This window comes from Apium graveolens, chromosome 5 (assembly GCF_009905375.1).
Source record: "Apium graveolens cultivar Ventura chromosome 5, ASM990537v1, whole genome shotgun sequence".
NCBI classification, from domain to species: Eukaryota; Viridiplantae; Streptophyta; class Magnoliopsida; order Apiales; family Apiaceae; genus Apium; species Apium graveolens.
The window spans coordinates 315510117-315530301 of NC_133651.1; the positions used below are offsets into that span (position 1 = coordinate 315510117).

General features: G+C 34.8%; 2 protein-coding genes across 2 annotated transcripts; both read left to right on the plus strand.

The window, feature by feature from the left end:
• The first annotated feature begins 115 nt into the window (after positions 1-115).
• Positions 116-3684, plus strand: LOC141659505 (mitochondrial fission 1 protein A-like). Its single transcript, XM_074466399.1, has 5 exons — positions 116-390; positions 2382-2520; positions 2649-2770; positions 3024-3087; positions 3193-3684. The coding sequence occupies exons 1-5, from the start codon at positions 298-300 to the stop codon at positions 3276-3278; spliced, it is 504 nt and encodes a 167-aa protein (XP_074322500.1). The 5' UTR covers positions 116-297; the 3' UTR covers positions 3279-3684.
• Positions 3685-8778: 5094 nt separating this feature from the next.
• LOC141661311 (uncharacterized) lies at positions 8779-9396 on the plus strand. Its single transcript, XM_074468294.1, has one exon. It carries the CDS (start codon positions 8779-8781, stop codon positions 9394-9396), a length of 618 nt encoding a protein of 205 aa, XP_074324395.1.
• Positions 9397-20185: the final 10789 nt, after the last annotated feature.

Here is a 20185-nt window from a genome sequence, read left to right on the forward strand (position 1 = left end):
TAATCAATCACTTAATATAAATAGTGTTCGAAATCAATATAGGAGGGACTAAGAAATTAAAAAGAGAATATTATTATTAAGCCTCGCCAATCTTAACAAGCAAGTTTCGTGATTTCTTCTTCGTCTTCTCTCTCTCTCCCTCTCTCTCTCCCTCTCTCTCTCTCAGTTTTGCAATTTGATACTAATTAGTTCTCTTCCTCCCTTCCCCCTCCCCCTCCCCCTCTCTCTCCCGTCTCTCTCTCTCTTTCTCTCTCTCTCTCTCCCTCTCTCTTTCTCTCTCGCTGAAACATACATAAAATGGAAGCTAAAGTAGGGAGATTATTCAATAAAGTCGGCACGTTTTTCAAAGGAACCGATAAACTCCCCTGGTGTGATTCTGATATCATTGTTGTAAGTATACATTTTCTATTTTATAACTAATATAACTGAAATTGAAATTTCTCAGTTTAATTAGAAGCTTTATGTTGATTCATTTGACGAATTTAGCTTTTTATTTTATTTTTTTAAAATTCTCTACTCATTTTATAGCTTTGAATTGATTTTTCGAAAAAATATATCCCGCTCAGAACAGAGTCCGTATCGAGTTAGATAAGGCACGCATATCGTAACATTACTGTTATTATTTATAGTGATCCTTTTTCCGTAACTAGTAAGGACTATTTTTAATTTTGTTTTAGTTTATAGTTTAGCTGATGATGATTTATCGATTTCTCGATTATGTTACATTTCTAGAATAGTAGTTAGGAAGAGACTGAATTGCTCGAAATTAAGTGAGACTGAATTGCTTGAAATTAAGTAATGTAGTCCGCAGTTAGTTACATAGGAACGTAGATCGTACCTCTACTCTAGTTATTTATAGTGAGCCTTTTTTTGTAATTAGCAAGGACTTTTTTTATTTTGTTATGTTTACGGTTTAAGTGATGATAATTTATCGAGTTCTCGAATAATTACGATTTCTAGAATAGTTGTCAGGAAGAGACTTAAATTGCTCGAATTAAGTGATGCTAATGCATATGTAGTTTGTGACTTTGTGTGACAAGAGCTGCTTACCGTAGTGCGTAGTATCTAGATGAAGTTATATAAGTCATATGGGTTTTGATGTTGAATGTTTTTCTCTTGCTATGCAATTGGATTATATTTTTGTGTGTAAATAGTAAATGCTATCGTTTTTGTGCTACTAAATACGCTCTACTGTTTCTCTTGTTAATGAGCTTTTAATTACAAGAAAATTAGTGTATAGTATATGCTACCTTACCAAGCTTTTTAGGTTCTGTAGAAGTAAAATTAGAGACTAGAGAGTCGTTGAAGAAGTTGTAGTATCGGTGGGTGGTGAATTTTGGAGAAATAAGACCGTACGTTGTAGGTATTAACTTTTATGCTAATGGTTCTCTTGTGAGTTTTGTAGTATATACTACAGAACTTATTAGGTTTTTAAAGGATTGAATTTTGGGTGTGGTTGCTGCTGCAGAAGAGATTAGTGAAGTCGCAAGAGAATGTCAGAAGCTTAGGAGGGAGAAACAGGAGAATCTATATGAGTTAATAAATAAATGGAGATAAACTGTAGACGAGTTATAGTTGCATTCTTTCAAGTAAAGAAAATACGATAGATTACTTCCTAAAAAATTTAAATTTTACGTAATGTCAGTGATGCTAATGTACACCTAATTTTAGTATTTTTCCTATATTGTTGTTAATGAGACTACATCATTGGCTAGTTCCAGGTTTTTACGGGACTAGAGTGAAGTTTCAAAAGTTCCTATATCGCAAAATGTGGTTAACTTTTCTACTCTCTCCATGGCCCAAATTTTAATTTATGTGCTTATAAAAGTTTGTGACCTGGCCCAAAAGAATTATGAGTGTCATAAAAATTTATCGATATCTGGTTATTGCTAAGACCGGCATACAGTCTATGCTGCCTATCCTTTCTACAGTATTTGCAGGGCCCTAGGCCAGAAAACCTTGCGGCTCATGTGATCTAGTCATATGCTTTCTCTCTATATCATATAATATATTCTGTTCATATTTTTGTCTGTACCCGTACTGTAGTTCTATTTTCTAAACCTTTAAGTAACAGGATATGCATCAGATAGTTCTACCTGTAACCTCGACTATATCATCAGGACAAGTGATGCTATGATTCTAAAGGACCCTACAATTTATCTAATATTCTCTTGGCATTTTTGTTAGTTATGTTATACATCTTATGATACGCTACTGGACATACAGAATTGAACATCTTTCGTGTTCAAAATTGGATGTCTTAATAGATCTAAGAGTAAACTCGTCACGGGCTGATGCCAGTACTACTTTCCGTACTAAATATGATAACGTTTGTTTTTAAGTGATTGTTCTCTGATTATGGATCTCTAATGTGTATTCAGGGTTGTGAGCGTGATGTTGCCGAGGCTGAGAAAGGTTCTTCTGATGAAACTAGAAGGGAATGCATTATGAGGCTATCATGGGCTCTTGTTCATTCGAGTCGTCCAGAAGATGTACAACGTGGCATTGCAATGCTAGAAGGTTAGAAACTAATCTGGGTCTTTCTTATTAGTATTAATTTTCAATCTTTATTAGTTTCCCATGTCTTTTCAGTAGTAAGATTTAGTTCTTTAATTCTTTTGCGTAACCTAAACCTATTGCCTTTTCAGCTTCTCTGGCCGGAAATAACAGCTCACTTCAAATGAGAGAAAAAATGTATCTTCTAGCTGTTGGGTATTACAGAAGTGGAGATTATTCTAGGAGCAGGCAACTTGTTGGACGCTGTTTAGAGGTATGATGCATGTGTACTTGCAGTTATATACTGAAACTCGTGTCCTGCTGCTTGATATAGGAATGAAACTAAAACCACTTGCAACATACTCATATTATCTTCTGCTTTATATTGACAAGCATGTGACTTTGTATATTCTTAGTGTGCCAATTTGCCCTGAGGGCATTCTTCAAGTCAATTATATGTAAATAAAGGTTCTGAGCTCATAGTATCAGTCATGTCATTTTGTCTCAATAACAATTTTGCTGTCTAGATTGCACCAGATTGGGGACAAGCTTTGAACCTTAAAAGTGCTGTCGAAGAACGTATTACAAAAGGTATTTTATACAAGTCAAAATCACATCTTTCTTATCTGCATTCAAATGAAAAAACCAATGACACAATTTTTTCCTGTTCTTTTTAATCTGTTAATGTCTACCAAGATGGAGTGATAGGCGTGGGAATTGCTGCAACTGCCGTTGGACTTGTTGCTGGTGGTATTGCTGCAGCACTTTCGCGTAAGAAATGATTCCGCTATTGTATACATGACTCTGTGCATATCACAAAAAGCTGGGATGTTGAATCCTTCAATATGTGCTGTTAGGTGAAAACAGAACCATTTACATTTTACAGTAGAATCACTATTACTTTAGTTGTATGTACAAAGTTCGTATACATATTTATACCAACTACCAAGCATGAGTTGAATGTTTTTTGTATAACTAATTACTCGGTATATTTATGTTTTGTCATGCATGAGTACTGGTTTTATTTGTCAGGGGTATATCAAGGGAAGCCAATAGCATTTCCCCATATTAACAGCCCTTGTATAGTCTTAAATCTGCATTTTGAAGTTAGAGGGTTATGATTTTTTGTTTAGTGTATGGTTGAAATTGTATGGAAAGTTTGATTGCAATTTAAGATTGAAGTTAGAATTCTTTCTTTTTAAGAGCTGTTTTGTGTTATGATATGTTTACATATCCTTACTTGTAGGGATCATGCCAAACGTAATTTTGGGGAGTAAGAAAACTTATATGCTCTAGGTTTCCTCGGGAATCCCATTAGACCAAGGCCAATCCCATTGGCGGTCAAATTGTTGACACAAGATTGTTTGAGTCAACTCCTACCATGAATCACAAAGAAAATGTTGCTGATCAGAGGGTTTAACCCTAAGATCACAAGGAGATCATGCCCTTGGACCCCTAGTAGGACAATGTTTGCTAGCCGGTGATAGGCCATAAAGAAGCATTACAAAAGCCCGGTGGAAAAGGACCCCAAGCCCAACAAGGGATGGTCCCCGAACACGTGGCGGCCAATCAATAAAGCAACGGTCCTATATTAAGTTGTCCATGTGTCAAGACCTCAAGGTATCCCAGTAACAAGGGGACGGGCCCCATTGCCCCTTGAACCATTCAATCATTTACCAATGAAGATTCATCAATGGTTAGGATTAAGATGTACGAATCTCCAAAACCCTAAAATTTAGAGCCTATAAAAGGTCTAAAAAAGGTTTTGGGGGTTACTACTGCTTTCTTGTTCTTTACACTTATACACACATTACAGATACATTTTTTGAATAGCTCTTCATTCTTCTTCAATTTTAAGAAACTCTTTCTTGTTCTTATATCGGAGTTGCCGCGAGGATGCCACCTCCCTCCGTTTCTGTTTTGCAGGAGTACACCTTACAACTTGACCGCACACCCTCAACACAAACGTAGTCCAGTCTTGGATAGGAAAGTGAGAAGAGTCCGGGGAAGAAAGGGAATTATCATTGGCACTAGAATGAGGGGTCGAACCTCCGTACTTGGTGGTATCATCGATTTCAACCGTTTTACTCCACCAACGAAGCCAAAACTTTACACCCTAGTGAGGTTAACGTTTCGACTTTCTTAGATCTATTGTTCAAATCATCCGTACTTTAAAAACATCCTTAATATTGTGTTTGTAGTATATTTTCTTTTTTTATCTTGAGAACAATGACTACAAGAAAGAGTAAAATAGCTGTTTCTGGACTAGTTCATCCCACAGTCGTCCCGCCCAGGGACGGTGATATTGAAGAGATAGAAGAGGGGCTCCCCATAACCCGTACTTTATCTCAACAACTCCAATCAGGAGACCAAATGATTACCATCGAGAAGGTAGCTCACAAGTACGCCAAAACCTCTACCAACCCCTGGGGAACATGACCTCGGAACAGATCCAAGAGTATGTGGAAAGAGAAAAACCATTCTGAACCTGAAACCCGCCTAGGGGATCAGGAAGAGCACTCCGAAGAAACCCGTGGTTCGGTCCTAGACCGGATTGCTAAAAACATGAAAGGGCCAACTGATGATGCCTGGGATGAAATTCGAAGTGGCTCACTCCGGAACCGAATTCGAAAAGAAGAAGAGGCTAAGGCCCAGACAAACATTGAGAAAAGAATCCGAGAAGAAGGAAGAAGAGGCAAAGTTGAAAAAGAAAACCCATAGAGTTCATGTTTCCTTTAACTCCGAGCCCGAGAAAAAACCAAAAAAGAGCAGATGGCCCGGGCTCTCCGTGACCTCAAATGGAAAGTCGAAAGTGACATGGAAGTTGAAGCGGCAACCACCATAAAACTGGAATCCACCCCAGAGAATTCATGCTTTAACACTTCAATTTTGACTCCTTCGACTTAGGCCCAAACATTTTACTCACAGATCTGCAATCAAATTTTTAATATTTCGGCTACGAGGGTCGGATTCGAGGAAAAAAGGCCCAAAATATAACTATTTGGGGTCAAATGTCCCTCAATGTCATTTTTCTAACATTTGGCCCCAAATGTCACTCTATAACAGAGCCTCGTGTGCCGTTTTAAAAAACCTAAAAACGTAATCTCGTTTAACGTTTTTTTATTTAAACCCGTCCCAATACTCTTCTCCCTTAAACTCTACTTTACTCAATCTTCTGTATATTAAATATACAGAAGCAGTTCCAGAAGCATAGTACAGGGAAGCAGAAGATATACACACCCAGGGATATTAACTGAAAAACGCAATACGAATTGATGTTGATGCAATTTAAAAACTTATAGCCGTATTAGGTTTTGTTTTTTCTATTATTTAAGAAAAACGGCAGACGAATTTCTGTTTCAAAAGTTAAAACGCGAAATCATGTGTCGTTTATACATTTTTAATTCTTTATAATTTAACCAAAAACATAATTCCAGTTTTTGTTTTCAATATTGAAAACGTCATCTCGTGTTAAGTTTTCTCTTTTATTTCAAAAATAAATTTTAATTTAAAAACAGCATTTCGTGCTGTTTTAATGTTTTGAGTTTGTGAACAAGAATACATATTAGATTTAAATATAACGGCACATGAAAAGCTGTTTTTCATTTTAAAAACGTTACTCTATTTGCTGTTTTGAGTTTGTTTATATCAGCATTACATAGAAACGACAGACGTGATCCTGTTTTATAATATAAAAACGAAAGTTTGTTTTCTGTTTTGAGTTGCTGTTTGACACTACATATTAGTATTACTAAAACCGGCAGACGGAATGCTTTTTATAATATAAAAATGCACTTTCATGTTCTGTTAAGTACTTTTATTGTTCAACTGTTAAGAAAAACAACAAATGACCTGAACTTTTTGACAGAAAAGCTTATAAAACTAAAAACAAACTTCTGTTTTTCAATCCAAAAAATATTAAGCAGCCATACGTTCACAAGCACCGTTAAAAACATAATTGAAATATACAGCGATTCCAAAATATCAAGTTCTGCTGCTGCGTTGGTGCTGTGCTAAACCATTGTTGCTGCTGTGCTATACCATTGTCGCTGCGGTGCTACATCTGCAGAAAATAGATCAAATCAGTATATGTAGTTTGCACTATAATTTAAGTTTCCATTTTTTGAATTCCCCATGCATCATCGTTGATAATATAAGCTTCCATTCCCAATTTAGCAACTACATCAACATCTTCAGTAATAGCAGAATCATACAAAGCATCTAATTGATCCATAACTAAAACTTAGTTATATATGTTTATACAATATTGTTGGACTGAATTTTTTGGTTAACTGAAGAAATCATTTGCAGGTGCTACTTATTCAACAACACTCATCTTCCATATTATTTCATTTAATCCACATTATTTTCTGTTGATATTTGATGTTTGAAACATGTAATTAAATAAATTCATAAAACATGTAAAAACTAAAAACATGTAAGATGAAATAATACTTACAAGTCAGTTCTTTGCACCCTTCTCCCTGTTAGTCCCACACTTTGGATGCCTACGAGCCCTCTTCTCACATTTTTGGGACACATAGCAAATGCCAAACTTTCGTCTTCCAACACTACCATCGGAACTCTGAGAAGACCCAACAATAGTAGAAGCATCATCACGATAAAAAAAAGTAAGAGAATGATCTCTAGGTGGACACTCAGTAGGCCTCTTAGAACGACGTACAGGGGGAGGCTGATCACTAATAGTATCATCGGGAGGAGGGTGTGAAGTAGGAGTCAGATGAAGATCAAATGAAGGATAAGGATCCCCCGGCCTCTCCTGAATGTCATCAGTACAAGCACGCTGAATACTATGATGCTCAGGTGAAGAGTGTGGAATAGGCTGCTCGGGAATGTGTGGAGTAGGTGTCAGATGTAGATCAAATGAAGGAAAAGGATCTCTCGGTCTCTCCTGAATAACGACAGTATCAACCCGATCAGAATGAACTACTCCGCTACTATGAACAAAACTATCATCATCATCTCCAAGATGCGTCATCACAGGATCATCTCTACGAACATCATCTCCCACTACATCTCCAACTACATCTCCAACTACATCTACTGCAACAATCTGATCACCTATATCAGCTCCTCGAGCTCGGCCTCGTCCTCGGCCTCGACCTCGGCCTCCACCTCACCACCACTAACACCACCACGTCGTCGGCCGGGATCTTGCCTCGCATCCATCTCTCTAACTCTACGCTCATCCAATGTCAATCCATCAAAACCATAGAATCTGAAATCCCTAACAGCATTTCAACCATCAGCAGCTAAACGATGAACATCTGGAAGAACTGATACCGTCTGATCAGCTATACTCCTCAACAAATCTCCCTAAAAAATAAATAAAGGAAATATATGTTACCAAAATAAACAAAGATAAGAAAATTAAACAATGCAAACAAACAAATGCAAAGTTAAAACTTACAATGTAACTATGAAATGCACCAGTACGAGAAATAAATTTCACTGTCCTCTTCAAGTACCAGTCATGGTAGTCAGGAACTGTACTATCACCACCATCAATCAAACCTGAATGGAAGATATAATCCAGACGATGGTCCCAAAGAGTGATAAAAGACTCATGTTTCTGACTAAACTTAATCAACTGATTGCCCTTTAGAGTCATTTCATGAAGCTCAGTAGTATACTCTAAAACATGTGGAATAGACTGAACCATGCCAAACTGACGAGCAACTCTGTCAGGCACATGAGTCTCTACAATAAAAATACAGAGGAGAGGCCCACGATAACGCCAGATATGACGACCAGTCAAACAATAAGCAGACAAATCATCAATGATATCAGAATAAGGCTCCCATTTGAAATGGGATGATGCAAGCCCATCTAGAACAGTACGATAAACAGAAACTGTACGCCCAGCCATCTCTTTAAAAGAAAGATAGAAAAGCCACCTAAATAGCAATTGAATATATTAATGTTAACACTGTTTAAAGTATTGGTAAAATAAAAAATGTTAAAAGTTGTTTGTTCATGTTAAATAAATACTAATATTTCTAAAACCCAGTTAAGGGATTGGTGAACCCTAAATCTTTAAAACAACTACAGTAGCTTTATCATTTCAAATTATAAATATCGGTTTCTAGGTTTTAAGATCTATTGTTTAGGGCCTTCCTAAACACTAAATCTTGAACCCTAAATCAGTAAATTTAACTTGCAACTATCTTCATGTTAAGTAAATACAAATATTTCTAAAATCCAATTAAGAGATTAGTGAAATGATCTTTAACACATGATGTGGGGAAACGGTTTGGCATCATGACCACCAACCATGTCGAAAGTTGGAACAATGCAATTCTTGAAGCTAGAAGCCTCCCTATTAGTTCATTGGTAAGATTCATATTTATGAAGAACGTCGAGTATTTTGATGAAAGACGGGTTGAGATTGCAACCCAAATATCTAGAGGTCAAGTGTTCACAAAATATGCACACAAAATGTTGAGTCGGTCGAATAAACGTGCTACCGGGCATAATGTGACAGTATTTGATCGAGACTCGATGTTATTTCAAGTTGTTACTAGGATAGTAGGCCAAAAAGGAGGAAATAGGCATACCGTCCGATTGCAAGAGGGTATGTGTTCTTGCGGAAAGTGGCAAAATTATCGCATTCCATGTTCTGATTTGGTTGTGTGTTGTGCTTATTTGAATATGAGTCACGAAAGGTTTGTGGGCGATTTTTATAGGTTGGACAACGTTTCAAAAGTTTATGACGGTGTTTTTGAACCAATACCGACCAAAGGTGATCCTCGTTGGCCATCGGGTGTCGAGCTTCCAAAGGTGATGCATGATAAAGAACTTGAAAAGAAGAAGGGAAGAAGAAAGTCCACACGATTTAAGAATGCCATGGATTTTCAAGCATCCCGTGGAAAGAATTGAAGTAATTTGATGTTATTTATTTGGAGATAGTTTATTAGACATCAAAGATTTTAAATTCATTAGTAATTCAGAGACTTTATTTTAAGGTTTATTGTCGAGATTATAATGGTTGTTTTTATTTGAATTTATGTTTTATTTCTAATTTTATTCTTAATCGTTACTATTTTGTTGTTTCAATTTTTTTTAATTAGTTTTTTTTATAAAAATATTTCACAGTAGCGTCTGCCTAAAAATCATCAATTTTATGCATCCTGAGTAATACTTGATCTGAAACCACGTTTTTCAATATAACCATTAATTGAAACTGCGTTTTTTTGTTTATTTTTTTCCCTGAGTAAAACATGATCTGAAACCTCGTTTTTAATATAAACAGAAGAAGAAACATTAATTGAAACTGCGTTTTTTATTTATTTTCTTAAACAGAAGATGAAAAAGAAGGCGAAATGCCGTTTTTGATAAAACTCAATCTCATTTAACATTTTTGATATATTTAATTAGAACACAGCATTTCATATCCTGACCAAAACATTATCTGGAACTACGTTTTATTTACAAACATTTATTGAAACTGCGTTTTTATCAAAAATTATTAATCTGAGTTTAAACTAAAACTCAAACTACGTTTTTGCCAAAATCAATTTTTTATTTACAAAAACAGAAGACGATTTGCCCTTTTTTTGCTAAAAATAAAAGCTGTTCCTACTTTTTTTGTCTATGCAAATAGAATCAGGAAATGCGTTTTTATAGTAAAAAACTGGAACCCAAAATGCGTTTTTTGTTTCAATTAAAAAATTTAAATTGCCCGAAAATAGAAAATGATATTACGTTTTTAATAAATACAGAAAATGAAACCACGTTTTTGTTATTTTCTAAAAAAATAACAAAAATGCAAAACTGAACTTAGAATTGCGTTTTTAGTTTTCCAAAACAAAAAACAAAATCCGAAAGCGCGTTTTTTGATTTAATTAAATTATACAAACAATCCGAAAACAGGAACAAAAATTTGATTTTTTTGTTAAAAACAGAAAACGAAACAATGTTTTTGTTTTACTTTAAAAAATAATAAAAAAAAACAAAACTGAAAACAAATAGAATTCCATAACCCGACACTGCATTTTTTTTAAAAACTGAAAACAACACCCGAAATTCCGTTTTGAAGTGACATTTGGGGCCAACACCCGATTCCAGTTATCCCACAATCATAAGCCTGCATTATACCTAACAACGACTTATGTAGATTTTAATTTTATTTTAACACAGATCAATAATATAAAAATTAACTTTAGTTTTAATTTAATTTTAGTTTTAGTTTAGGTCAATAATATACATTATTTTGTTTTAGCCTTAGGCCCGTTATATCAATCGTCTAATTACGTTTAGTTTATTTTTAATTTTATTTTAGCTCTACTTAAATATTATTTTATTTTAAGCCGAATAGATAATATATTTTATTTTATTCTGCTGACATTATATTGACCAACGCATTATGATGTAGCCTGGTTTGATAAATTATTTTAGCTAGATCAGTAGTATTTATTATATTGTTTTATCCCGAGATAACAAATCTTGGTTTTAGTCTCAGACTCGTTACGTCAACCAAATCCACCTAATTTTATTTAGTTTTTTGTTTAATTTCATTTTAGCCCAAAATGAATATTATTATGTCTTAAACCGAATTGTCAATATGTATAATTTTATTTTAATCTGATGACATTGTATCTTCCAAACGAATTTACTTTCAATTTATTTTATTTAAACTCGTTTATTTTTTGGTTTAGCCTGATGACATTATATCGACCAAATAAATTTGTTTTCAAATTTTTATCAGTCTTTATTATTTTATTTTAATCCGAGGATGCAAATCCAACTAATTGTACGCATTATTTTTTATTTAGGAATGGATCAATAGTATAATTTTATTAAATATTAAATATTATTTTATTTAAATCAAATCCATCAGACATATTACAATTTTATTTGTATTTATATAATTATATTATGAATAATTATCTATTACTTATGAGGATGTTTTATTTTAAATATTACTATAATTACGGTGACCAGCCCGACTACTGGCCAAACTTTCATTATTTCATCTTTAATATATTAATATAGATAGATTATGTAACACCCCCAAATCCGGGATCGGGGATCCGGGTTGTCACGAGTTCCATTTCCCTTAATAACACCCAATCTTAATAAATAATCAACTACTCTGTACTGTGACCCCACAATAAACACACACACCGCAAGTTATAGTCTCAGAGATGAATACCCAAAAAAAATAACACAAGTCATTTTATTCCACAATTATAAGCCATTACACCTCAAAAGGGTTTCTGAATAAATTTACATTTTTTTGCCATTATTATAATTCATAAATATACATAATCTGGTACATCAAAAGTTGAAAGCCTAGCCTATTGGTAGTTCCTACCTCAGCTACAGCGACATCAACGCCTATAGGAAACTGCGGAACGTTTTCCTATCCGCTCGCGAATTGGGAGCTTGGTCCTGTTCATCTTGTCTATCTGATGTTGTGTGATGAAAGAATAAAGCAAGGGTGAGCAATAAGCCCACCAAAATAATATGTATAATGATTTACAATATATGAGCATTCTCATAGTACTCATGAAAGTCTTGGTCAAGAAGAAATGAACCAAGCTGATATCTTAACGCGACCAAGTCGCAAAATATTCAGTATATATACACATATACTTTTCACAATCTTTGAAATCCTCTGACATGTATAATATACACAGAGTTCCCGTTTATAACTGTATAAAATATCGTTGCAAGGTTATCTCATATATCTAACCTTGTCTCAACATTTTTTCGAAAATCTTTGACATGCACAAGATAATCATTTACTAGATATAAGTTTAAAAGATGAAGTTACAAGATACTCCAATATACTTATATCTGAATACTACTTGAACTACCATCGTTCAAGGTATAATGAGCTTTCAACAGTTCATCACATAGATGAGACTACAAGACAAGATTTGAATAGATTAAATCTTTGAAGTATTATTGAATGAAATGAAGTTATGATATACTTCATTAAGTACCGATATATATATCCACATATATATCTCTTTATACATTTCCTGAAAACCTCTGTCATGTAAAGTATGAACAGAGTTTGTAACATCCAATGAATTTTTGGAAAGGAAAAGAATTGTGGCATAAACCCAGTATCTTGCTGATCAGGCAAAGATACCAATAAGTAACCTTTTCTACTAATAGATGGACGAATTCCCCACTGGTCATCACCCTGGTCGCAATAGGACCTTATGCTGGACTGCCACTCAGCCACTTACGCATTTGATGGACTCCCACTAAGCCACTTACACTTTCATGGACGCCCACTGAGCCCATGTTGCTTATGCCGACTCGATAGATGGACTTACTTCCCGAACGTTGGGTAAGTAATCAATTCATTTACTAAAACAGCAACCTTGTTGCGAATATAAAATACACCACAGAGCCGGATCCCTCCGATTTTGAGCGAGTATTTAAATCCCCTTTAAAAGGAAGATCTTAAATATATAAAAAAATGAGTTTTGGGATCCGCTCTAACTTTTAAAAATCATTTTAAAGACTCGAAAACACTTTAAAGAGTGTTTGGAGTAATGCTGATTTAATAAAGTAAACCAGTCCCAATATATTAGAAAATATCTGAATATTATCATTTAAATAATATTCCCTTAAAGAATAATCTTTATACAAATAATTGAAGTAGAAGTTGTAAAACTTATACTTGAAATGAGTATTAAATAACCAAAGATATACTTATACGAAAATACTATCTTTATTTGAATAATCAAAAATAAGTTTGATTATCGACACCTTATTCTTTAATAAAATAAAGAATATATTTCAGTAAATAATCGGAGTCATAGGTCCTCAAATGAATATTCAAATAATATTCAATAAATAATATAAAGTGAGTCATAAGTTCTCGAATGAATATTCAAGTAATATTCATTAAATAATATAAAGTTATAGAATAAACCTTATTCGATTAATAGTTTTTAAAAAAACCATATCAATATATATATATCATATACTCGGGAACATCTACTCCCGGTTTTAGAAAAGGGTTCACCTTTGGGTCCCCTATACTCAGGGTATACGCAACTACTGCTTATCTCTAGCATAGGTATTATGCAACTAATAAGCATTTGAACCAACAGATATATAAATCAAGAATACGAAACAGGCATGCATATATACCATATCACATGCTCCAATATATCGCAAGAATTTGCTAATAACAAATATGCATTTATCACAAGATCATGCATATACACATATACATCACGACAACAGTTATACGGGTAGAAAACTTGCCTGAGTGCTCCCGGATAGACTTAAGCTTAGAGTGGGTCCGATAACCTATGAACAACAACATAAGTTGGAATTAAACCCCGGTCGCTTAAGAAACTAGACTTTAACCATTTAGAGTCCTAACGTTCGCTTTCGCGCTTAACGATTTACTTAAGTCGCTCGAGTACCCTTGGCTCCACCATTTTTAATAAATTAACCATTAAGGGGTTTAAGGCGATTCTTTCGCGAGTACCTTACCAACTGCCTAATCCACTTTACATAATTGTTTATTACCCCAATTAGTCATTTAAGGTCCTTAACCAAGGTTTCAAAGTAAGGCGAGGGGTAATGGTTCGGTCGCGAAACGCCGTTACTTAAAATAGTCGTTTCTCCTAAACCGTACATCGGAATTAAACGAACTACATATCAAAACGAAGCTCGTAACGTGAACTATCTAATCATGGTAATGGTCAAAACCTAGCAGTGAGTTCATGGGTCCTAATGTTAAGAATCAAAAACAGCCTAAAGTAAATCGGACATTACGACGGCTATGTTTACGCGATTACCCAAATTTAAAACACTCCAATTCAACCCACAATCAATCCACAATCACAACCCAATCAAAACTCCATCCATACTACATCATAACAGCCCCAAAAACTCAACATTAACAATTTATACTTATTCCCCACATGAACTAAAAGCTTTACTTAAGTTCTTTAACTAATTAACAAGATTTACAACTCCAAACACATCACAAAACCAACCAATCTCAAAATACTCAATAACCATGCTTCTCATGAACCATACCAAACATACTAACTCTAATTTATACAAAAGTAGGGCTAGGGTATGAGATTATACCTTCCTTGGTGAGTAAAAGTACTAGGGAGCTTGGAATCACCCTTGAAAATGTTGAATTTTAATCGCAGCGGGGGCATGGTAAAACACTTTTACACATACAAAATCCAAATAAAAGCATATAAATCGTGGTAAAAACATTGGGATCGAATCTAACCTTTAAAATAATTCGGAGACAACGATCAGAGATCCTTAGCAGTTGCTCCTCAAGTGTGAAGCACTCCAACGGTATCCACCAAGAAAACGATGTTAAGGAGGAGGAAGGAGGTGGAGAGAATTGGGTTTTCCAAACTTTTTGGGTTTTTTGGGGTTCGAATCAAAAACAGGGTTTATAATAGTATATTTATAGGCAAAATTTTTAGCTGAAATTTTCCCATAAATATTATTATTATTATCCCATTTATTATTCTCATTAATAATTAAAACACCTTTTAATTATTAATCCTTTTTCTAAACACTTTAGAAATAATTCTCTCTCTTGATTTAATTTCCAAAAATTAAATCCTTTAATTAATAATATTAAGAACTTTTCTTAATTAATTTATAATCAATTAAATCTCATTTAATTAATTATTAAATTTGCCAATTAATTATTTATTTCACAATTAAATAATTATTAGCCATTATTAATTAATTCCTCCACCATTAAATCATTCTCTTTTTATGGTGTGACCCTGTAGGTTCAATATTAAGCCGGTAGTAGAAATAAATAATAATAAAACTATTTTATCATTATTTATATAAATTCTCTAATTTATTAAATATGATTAATTAATTAATCACATTTATTATACATCGTGAGGAATACTTCTCAGCATATCGCGACTATCCGGATAATATGAATTCACTGCTTAGAATACCAAGAACCTATTCAGTGAATAGTTACCGTACAATAAACTCCTTCTACCCTACAATGTCCCGATTAAATACAAGGCATGGATCTCGTGTCAAGCCTATCTAATTCAATCACTTGCTTACCATTTACTATGCTTAGTTCTATGCAAATTAGAAACTCCTTTCTAATTTCATTCACTCTGGCCAGAGATTCCTGAACTAGCATAAGTGGATCAGCCTTGAACATTCGCTTCCTTCACTGGAAGGGGTAGATCCTTTATTGATCATACACTCTCTTCGTGTACAAATTCCTATACCCAGTAGAGCCCTAATAATTGTCCCTGAAGACTAAGAACTAAACCAAATCATAGTTCAGTGTACACAAGATAATTATGATGACCTCAAGTCTAAGGATACTTGTACAACTATCACTATGTGAACAACTGCTGACACGTGAGTGAACTCCATCAGTTGTTCAGCTGTGCGAGTCATGTTCAGTGAACTTATTCCATAATAAGCACCTACATACTAGCTATAGTGTCACCACACAAATGTCTATGAGAACAGACATCCTTCATAATGAAGCAAGCATAGTATGTACCGATCTCTGCGGATTATTAATTACCAGTTAGTAATCCTACGACCAGGAACTATTTAAGTTTAGAGTTATCATCTTTTAGGTCTCACTATTATGATCTCATCATAATCCATAAAAAGCTTTACTCTAAACTATGGTATATCTTATTTAAACACTTAAATAGATAAAGCCCGTTATAAAAAAAACAAAACAAGTCTTTTAATAATATCAATGAAATCAAAACAGATTACACAGGAAGTTATTCCTAAATCCTAATACATGATTGGACTTAGGACATATTTCTTTCAATCTCCCACTTGTACTAAAGCCAATCACTCTGGTATCTAATACCCATCTTGTCTTTATGACGATCAAAGTGACTTTCATAAAGTAGCTTTGTGAGTGGGTCTGCTATGTTGTTATGTGTGTCAACTCTAATTTAATACAATACAAGAAATGTTACCGCGCTCCCACTAACCCTTTTGTAGACGCATGGTTCATCTTCATTTTTGATAAAATCAAACTCTTTGATTGTCTCATCAAAACGAATGTTCCATCTTTCGAGAAGCTTGCTTTAAACTACATATGGTTCGCAGTAGCTTACACACTAGGTTTTCATTTCTCTTGGAAAGAAAACCATCTGGCTATTTGCCAGATCTCATAGTCGTAGTAAGCAGCAATCGCAAGCAAAATCCGAACTGATTATAACAGGGCTACAGGTAAAAGGTTTCATCAAAGTCAATCCATTGCCTTTGTTTGAATTCTTTTACCACAAGCCTGGCCTTAAAGGTCTCCACCTGGCCCATCTGCTCTAATCATTCTTTTGTATCCCGTATACATAGATTTTATTCCGGATTTCATGGCACTATGCCATTTCTCTGAGTCTACACTACTCATAGCCTCATTATAAGTTACAGGGTCGTCATCATCAATGATCGACAACTCATTGTAATTCTCAATGACAAGGCCATAATACCTCTCTGGTTGGCGAGACACTCTCCCTGATCTATGAATGGGCTGTTCCACAAAAGGTTGTTCAGTCAGAACAGGTGTTTCCACTCGATCTGTAGTAGTTTGTGCTTCTTGAACTTCATCAAGTTCAATTTTGCTCCCACTGTTTCCTTCAAGGATAAACTCCTTTTCCAAGAAGGTAGCATGTCTGGAGACAAACACCCGATGATCGGTGCAAAAGTAATACCCTAAAGTCTCTTTAGGATATCCCACTAAACTACATTTTACGGATCGATATTCCAGCTTATCTGGGTCAACTTTCTTGACATAAGCTGGACATCCCCAAATCTTAACGTGTTTAAGACTCGGTTTCCTTTCTTTCCATATCTCATACGAAGTTTGAGGAACAGATTTTGGAAGGCACCATATTCAGTAAATATGCTGAGGTTAACCCCATAGGAATACTGGAAGATTTACATAGCTCATCATGGACCGAACTATGTCTAACAAAGTTTGATTTCTCCTTTCAGATACCAATCTGGAGGAGTCCACTGGGAGACTATACCATTTACTTTGAGATAATCTAGAAACACTCCATTAAAGTATTCACCACCTCGATCTAATCGAAGAATTATAATACTATATTTGGTTTGTTTCTCCACTTCATACTTATACTCTTTGAACTTTTCAAAGGGCTTCAGACTTATGTTTCATCAAACACATATCCGAATCTAGATCTATCATCTATGAAAGTAATGAAGTATGAAAATCCACCCATGGCTTGCTTAGACATTGGTCCACATATATCTGTGTGTACCATTCCTAGCAAATTTGCAGTCCTCTCTCCATGTCTACTAAATGGAGACTGCAGTGCCACAATGAAGTGAGATTTTCATCATCCCTTTTCTTTTATTAGTTTGTTCAATCTGAAGTAAATTATGTCACATTTATACAGACCATTATTTAAAGTACCACGTCCATAAAGAATATTATCTCTAAGAATAGAACATTCATTATTCTCAATAATAAATGAAAATCCAGCCAAGTCTAACATGGGAATAATATTCCTCACAATCGAGGGAACAAAATAACAATTATTTAAAACAATAGTCTTGCCCGTAGGCATATGTAAATGAAATGATTCTACATCTTCAGCATCAACTCTTGCTCCATTTCCCATCAGTAGAATCACCTCCTCTTCCTCAAGAGTCCTACTTCTCCTTGGTCCCTGCAACAAATTACAGATTTGAGAACCACAGGCGGTATCTAATACCCAAGTAGAAATTTGATTTAATGACATATTCACTTCTATCATGAACATACCTGAATCAGAAGCGGTAGTCTCACTACCCTTCTTCTTCTTCAATTCTGCAAGGTAAACCTTGCAGTTCCTCTTCCAGTGCCCCACCTTGTTACAGTGAAAGCAAACAACTTTGCTCTTGGGGTCTTCAGCTTTTGGTGGAACCGGCGTTTTTTCACCTACTTTCTTCTTCTTGGAAAAGTTCCTCTTCCTTTTCTTAGGATTGGAACCTTCACCAATTAGAAGAACAGAACTCTTCTTAGGGGGAAAATTCGATTCCGCAGTCTTCAACATGTTGTGGAGTTCTGGCAGGCTGACATCCAACTTATTCATGTGAAAGTTCATAACAAACTGCGAGAACGAACTCGGAAGGGATTGCAAGACCAAGTCTTGGCTCAGCTCCCCATCCATGGCAAAACCAAGTTGTCCAAGACGTTCAATCAAATTGATCATCTTAAGTACATGGTCATTCACAGATGATCCCTCAGACATCCTACAACCGAACAACTCCTTCGATATCTCATATCGAGCGGTCCTCCCTGCCACATCATACAACTCTTGTAGATGCATGAGGATAGTGTGAGCATCTATATGCTCATGTTGCTTCTGTAGCTCAATGTTCATGGAAGCTAGCATGATGCATTGAGCAACATTTGCATCATCTATCCACTTACGATACACAACATATTCATCATTATGTGCATCACTAGCAGGTTCAGTAGGCTTAGGTGAGTCAATCACGTATTCCAGTTTCTCAATCCTGAGAACAATTCTCAAGTTTCGAAGCCAGTCAGCATAATTAGGACCAGTCAATTTATGAGCATCTAGTATGCTCCTGAGTGATAGTGCAGAAGACATAACGTACAAAGTAAAACTGTAAATGATAAACACATAACAACACTTAGCAAATATTCGATTTCATTTTAAAACACTATATGAATCGGGTCTTTATTCATAAGTGGCTCCCACTAGTTTATCTAATTTATTCAACCCCCTACGTGAAAAATTAAGCATTCATAATGCTAGTGGAAATAGGGATCCTACATTCCATTACACAACCCCGGCTGTGGCACGAAATGCCATATAATGTTCAATAGGCAGACAACTCTTGTCAATTATATCTAATGTTATTCCCTAATCAAACTTTAGCCTCTTGAATAATTGAGTCACGGCTGTGGCACGACAAACTCAATATTCTAAGTCAAGTCTAACCCAACATTTCGTACAATTGAATCAGTCCCCAAAGGCCCACGGCTGTGGCACGTAACGACCTTTAGATTCTTATTCAATGTACACATCTCTATGTAATAGACAAGTATTTCTTACTTCGAAATCAAAGCCCTCGGCTGTGGCACGAAACGACAATGATTCAAAAATAAGAACTACTTTTCTATCATGTTGGAAGGCTATGACCGACACAAGCCCGTTGTGTCATTGGCCAATTACTACTTGATATTATTTAATTTTAGAGGGATTATATTACATTACAATCATAATCATATTATAAAGAGATTATTCCTTTTAAATTAAATATTTCAAATCAATAATCAATAATCAGATGATTCCCAGATCAGGTGGAGCATTGTCAAGAGGCGTCACTTAATAACCCTTTCTTACAGATAGAAATCTGTTGTTGACATAATCATCCTTTCTCTCATATCGAAAATTCTTATTTAATTACGTGTTTCATAAAAACAAGAATCTTATGATTGTATTCATAATATTATTATTAAGGTTATGAAACAATTTCACTATACTAGGTTGTCCAACAGCCGCCATCTCTATGTATCACATGAAGCATTTAAAAGCAATTAAAAACAGTTAAAAACAGCTTTAAAACACTTCCAGAAATATAAACAGTTCAAAAATTTTATATAAACTAAAATTGATCACTCCATTAGATCCTTCTCGGAAAAACGAATCCAACGGTATAT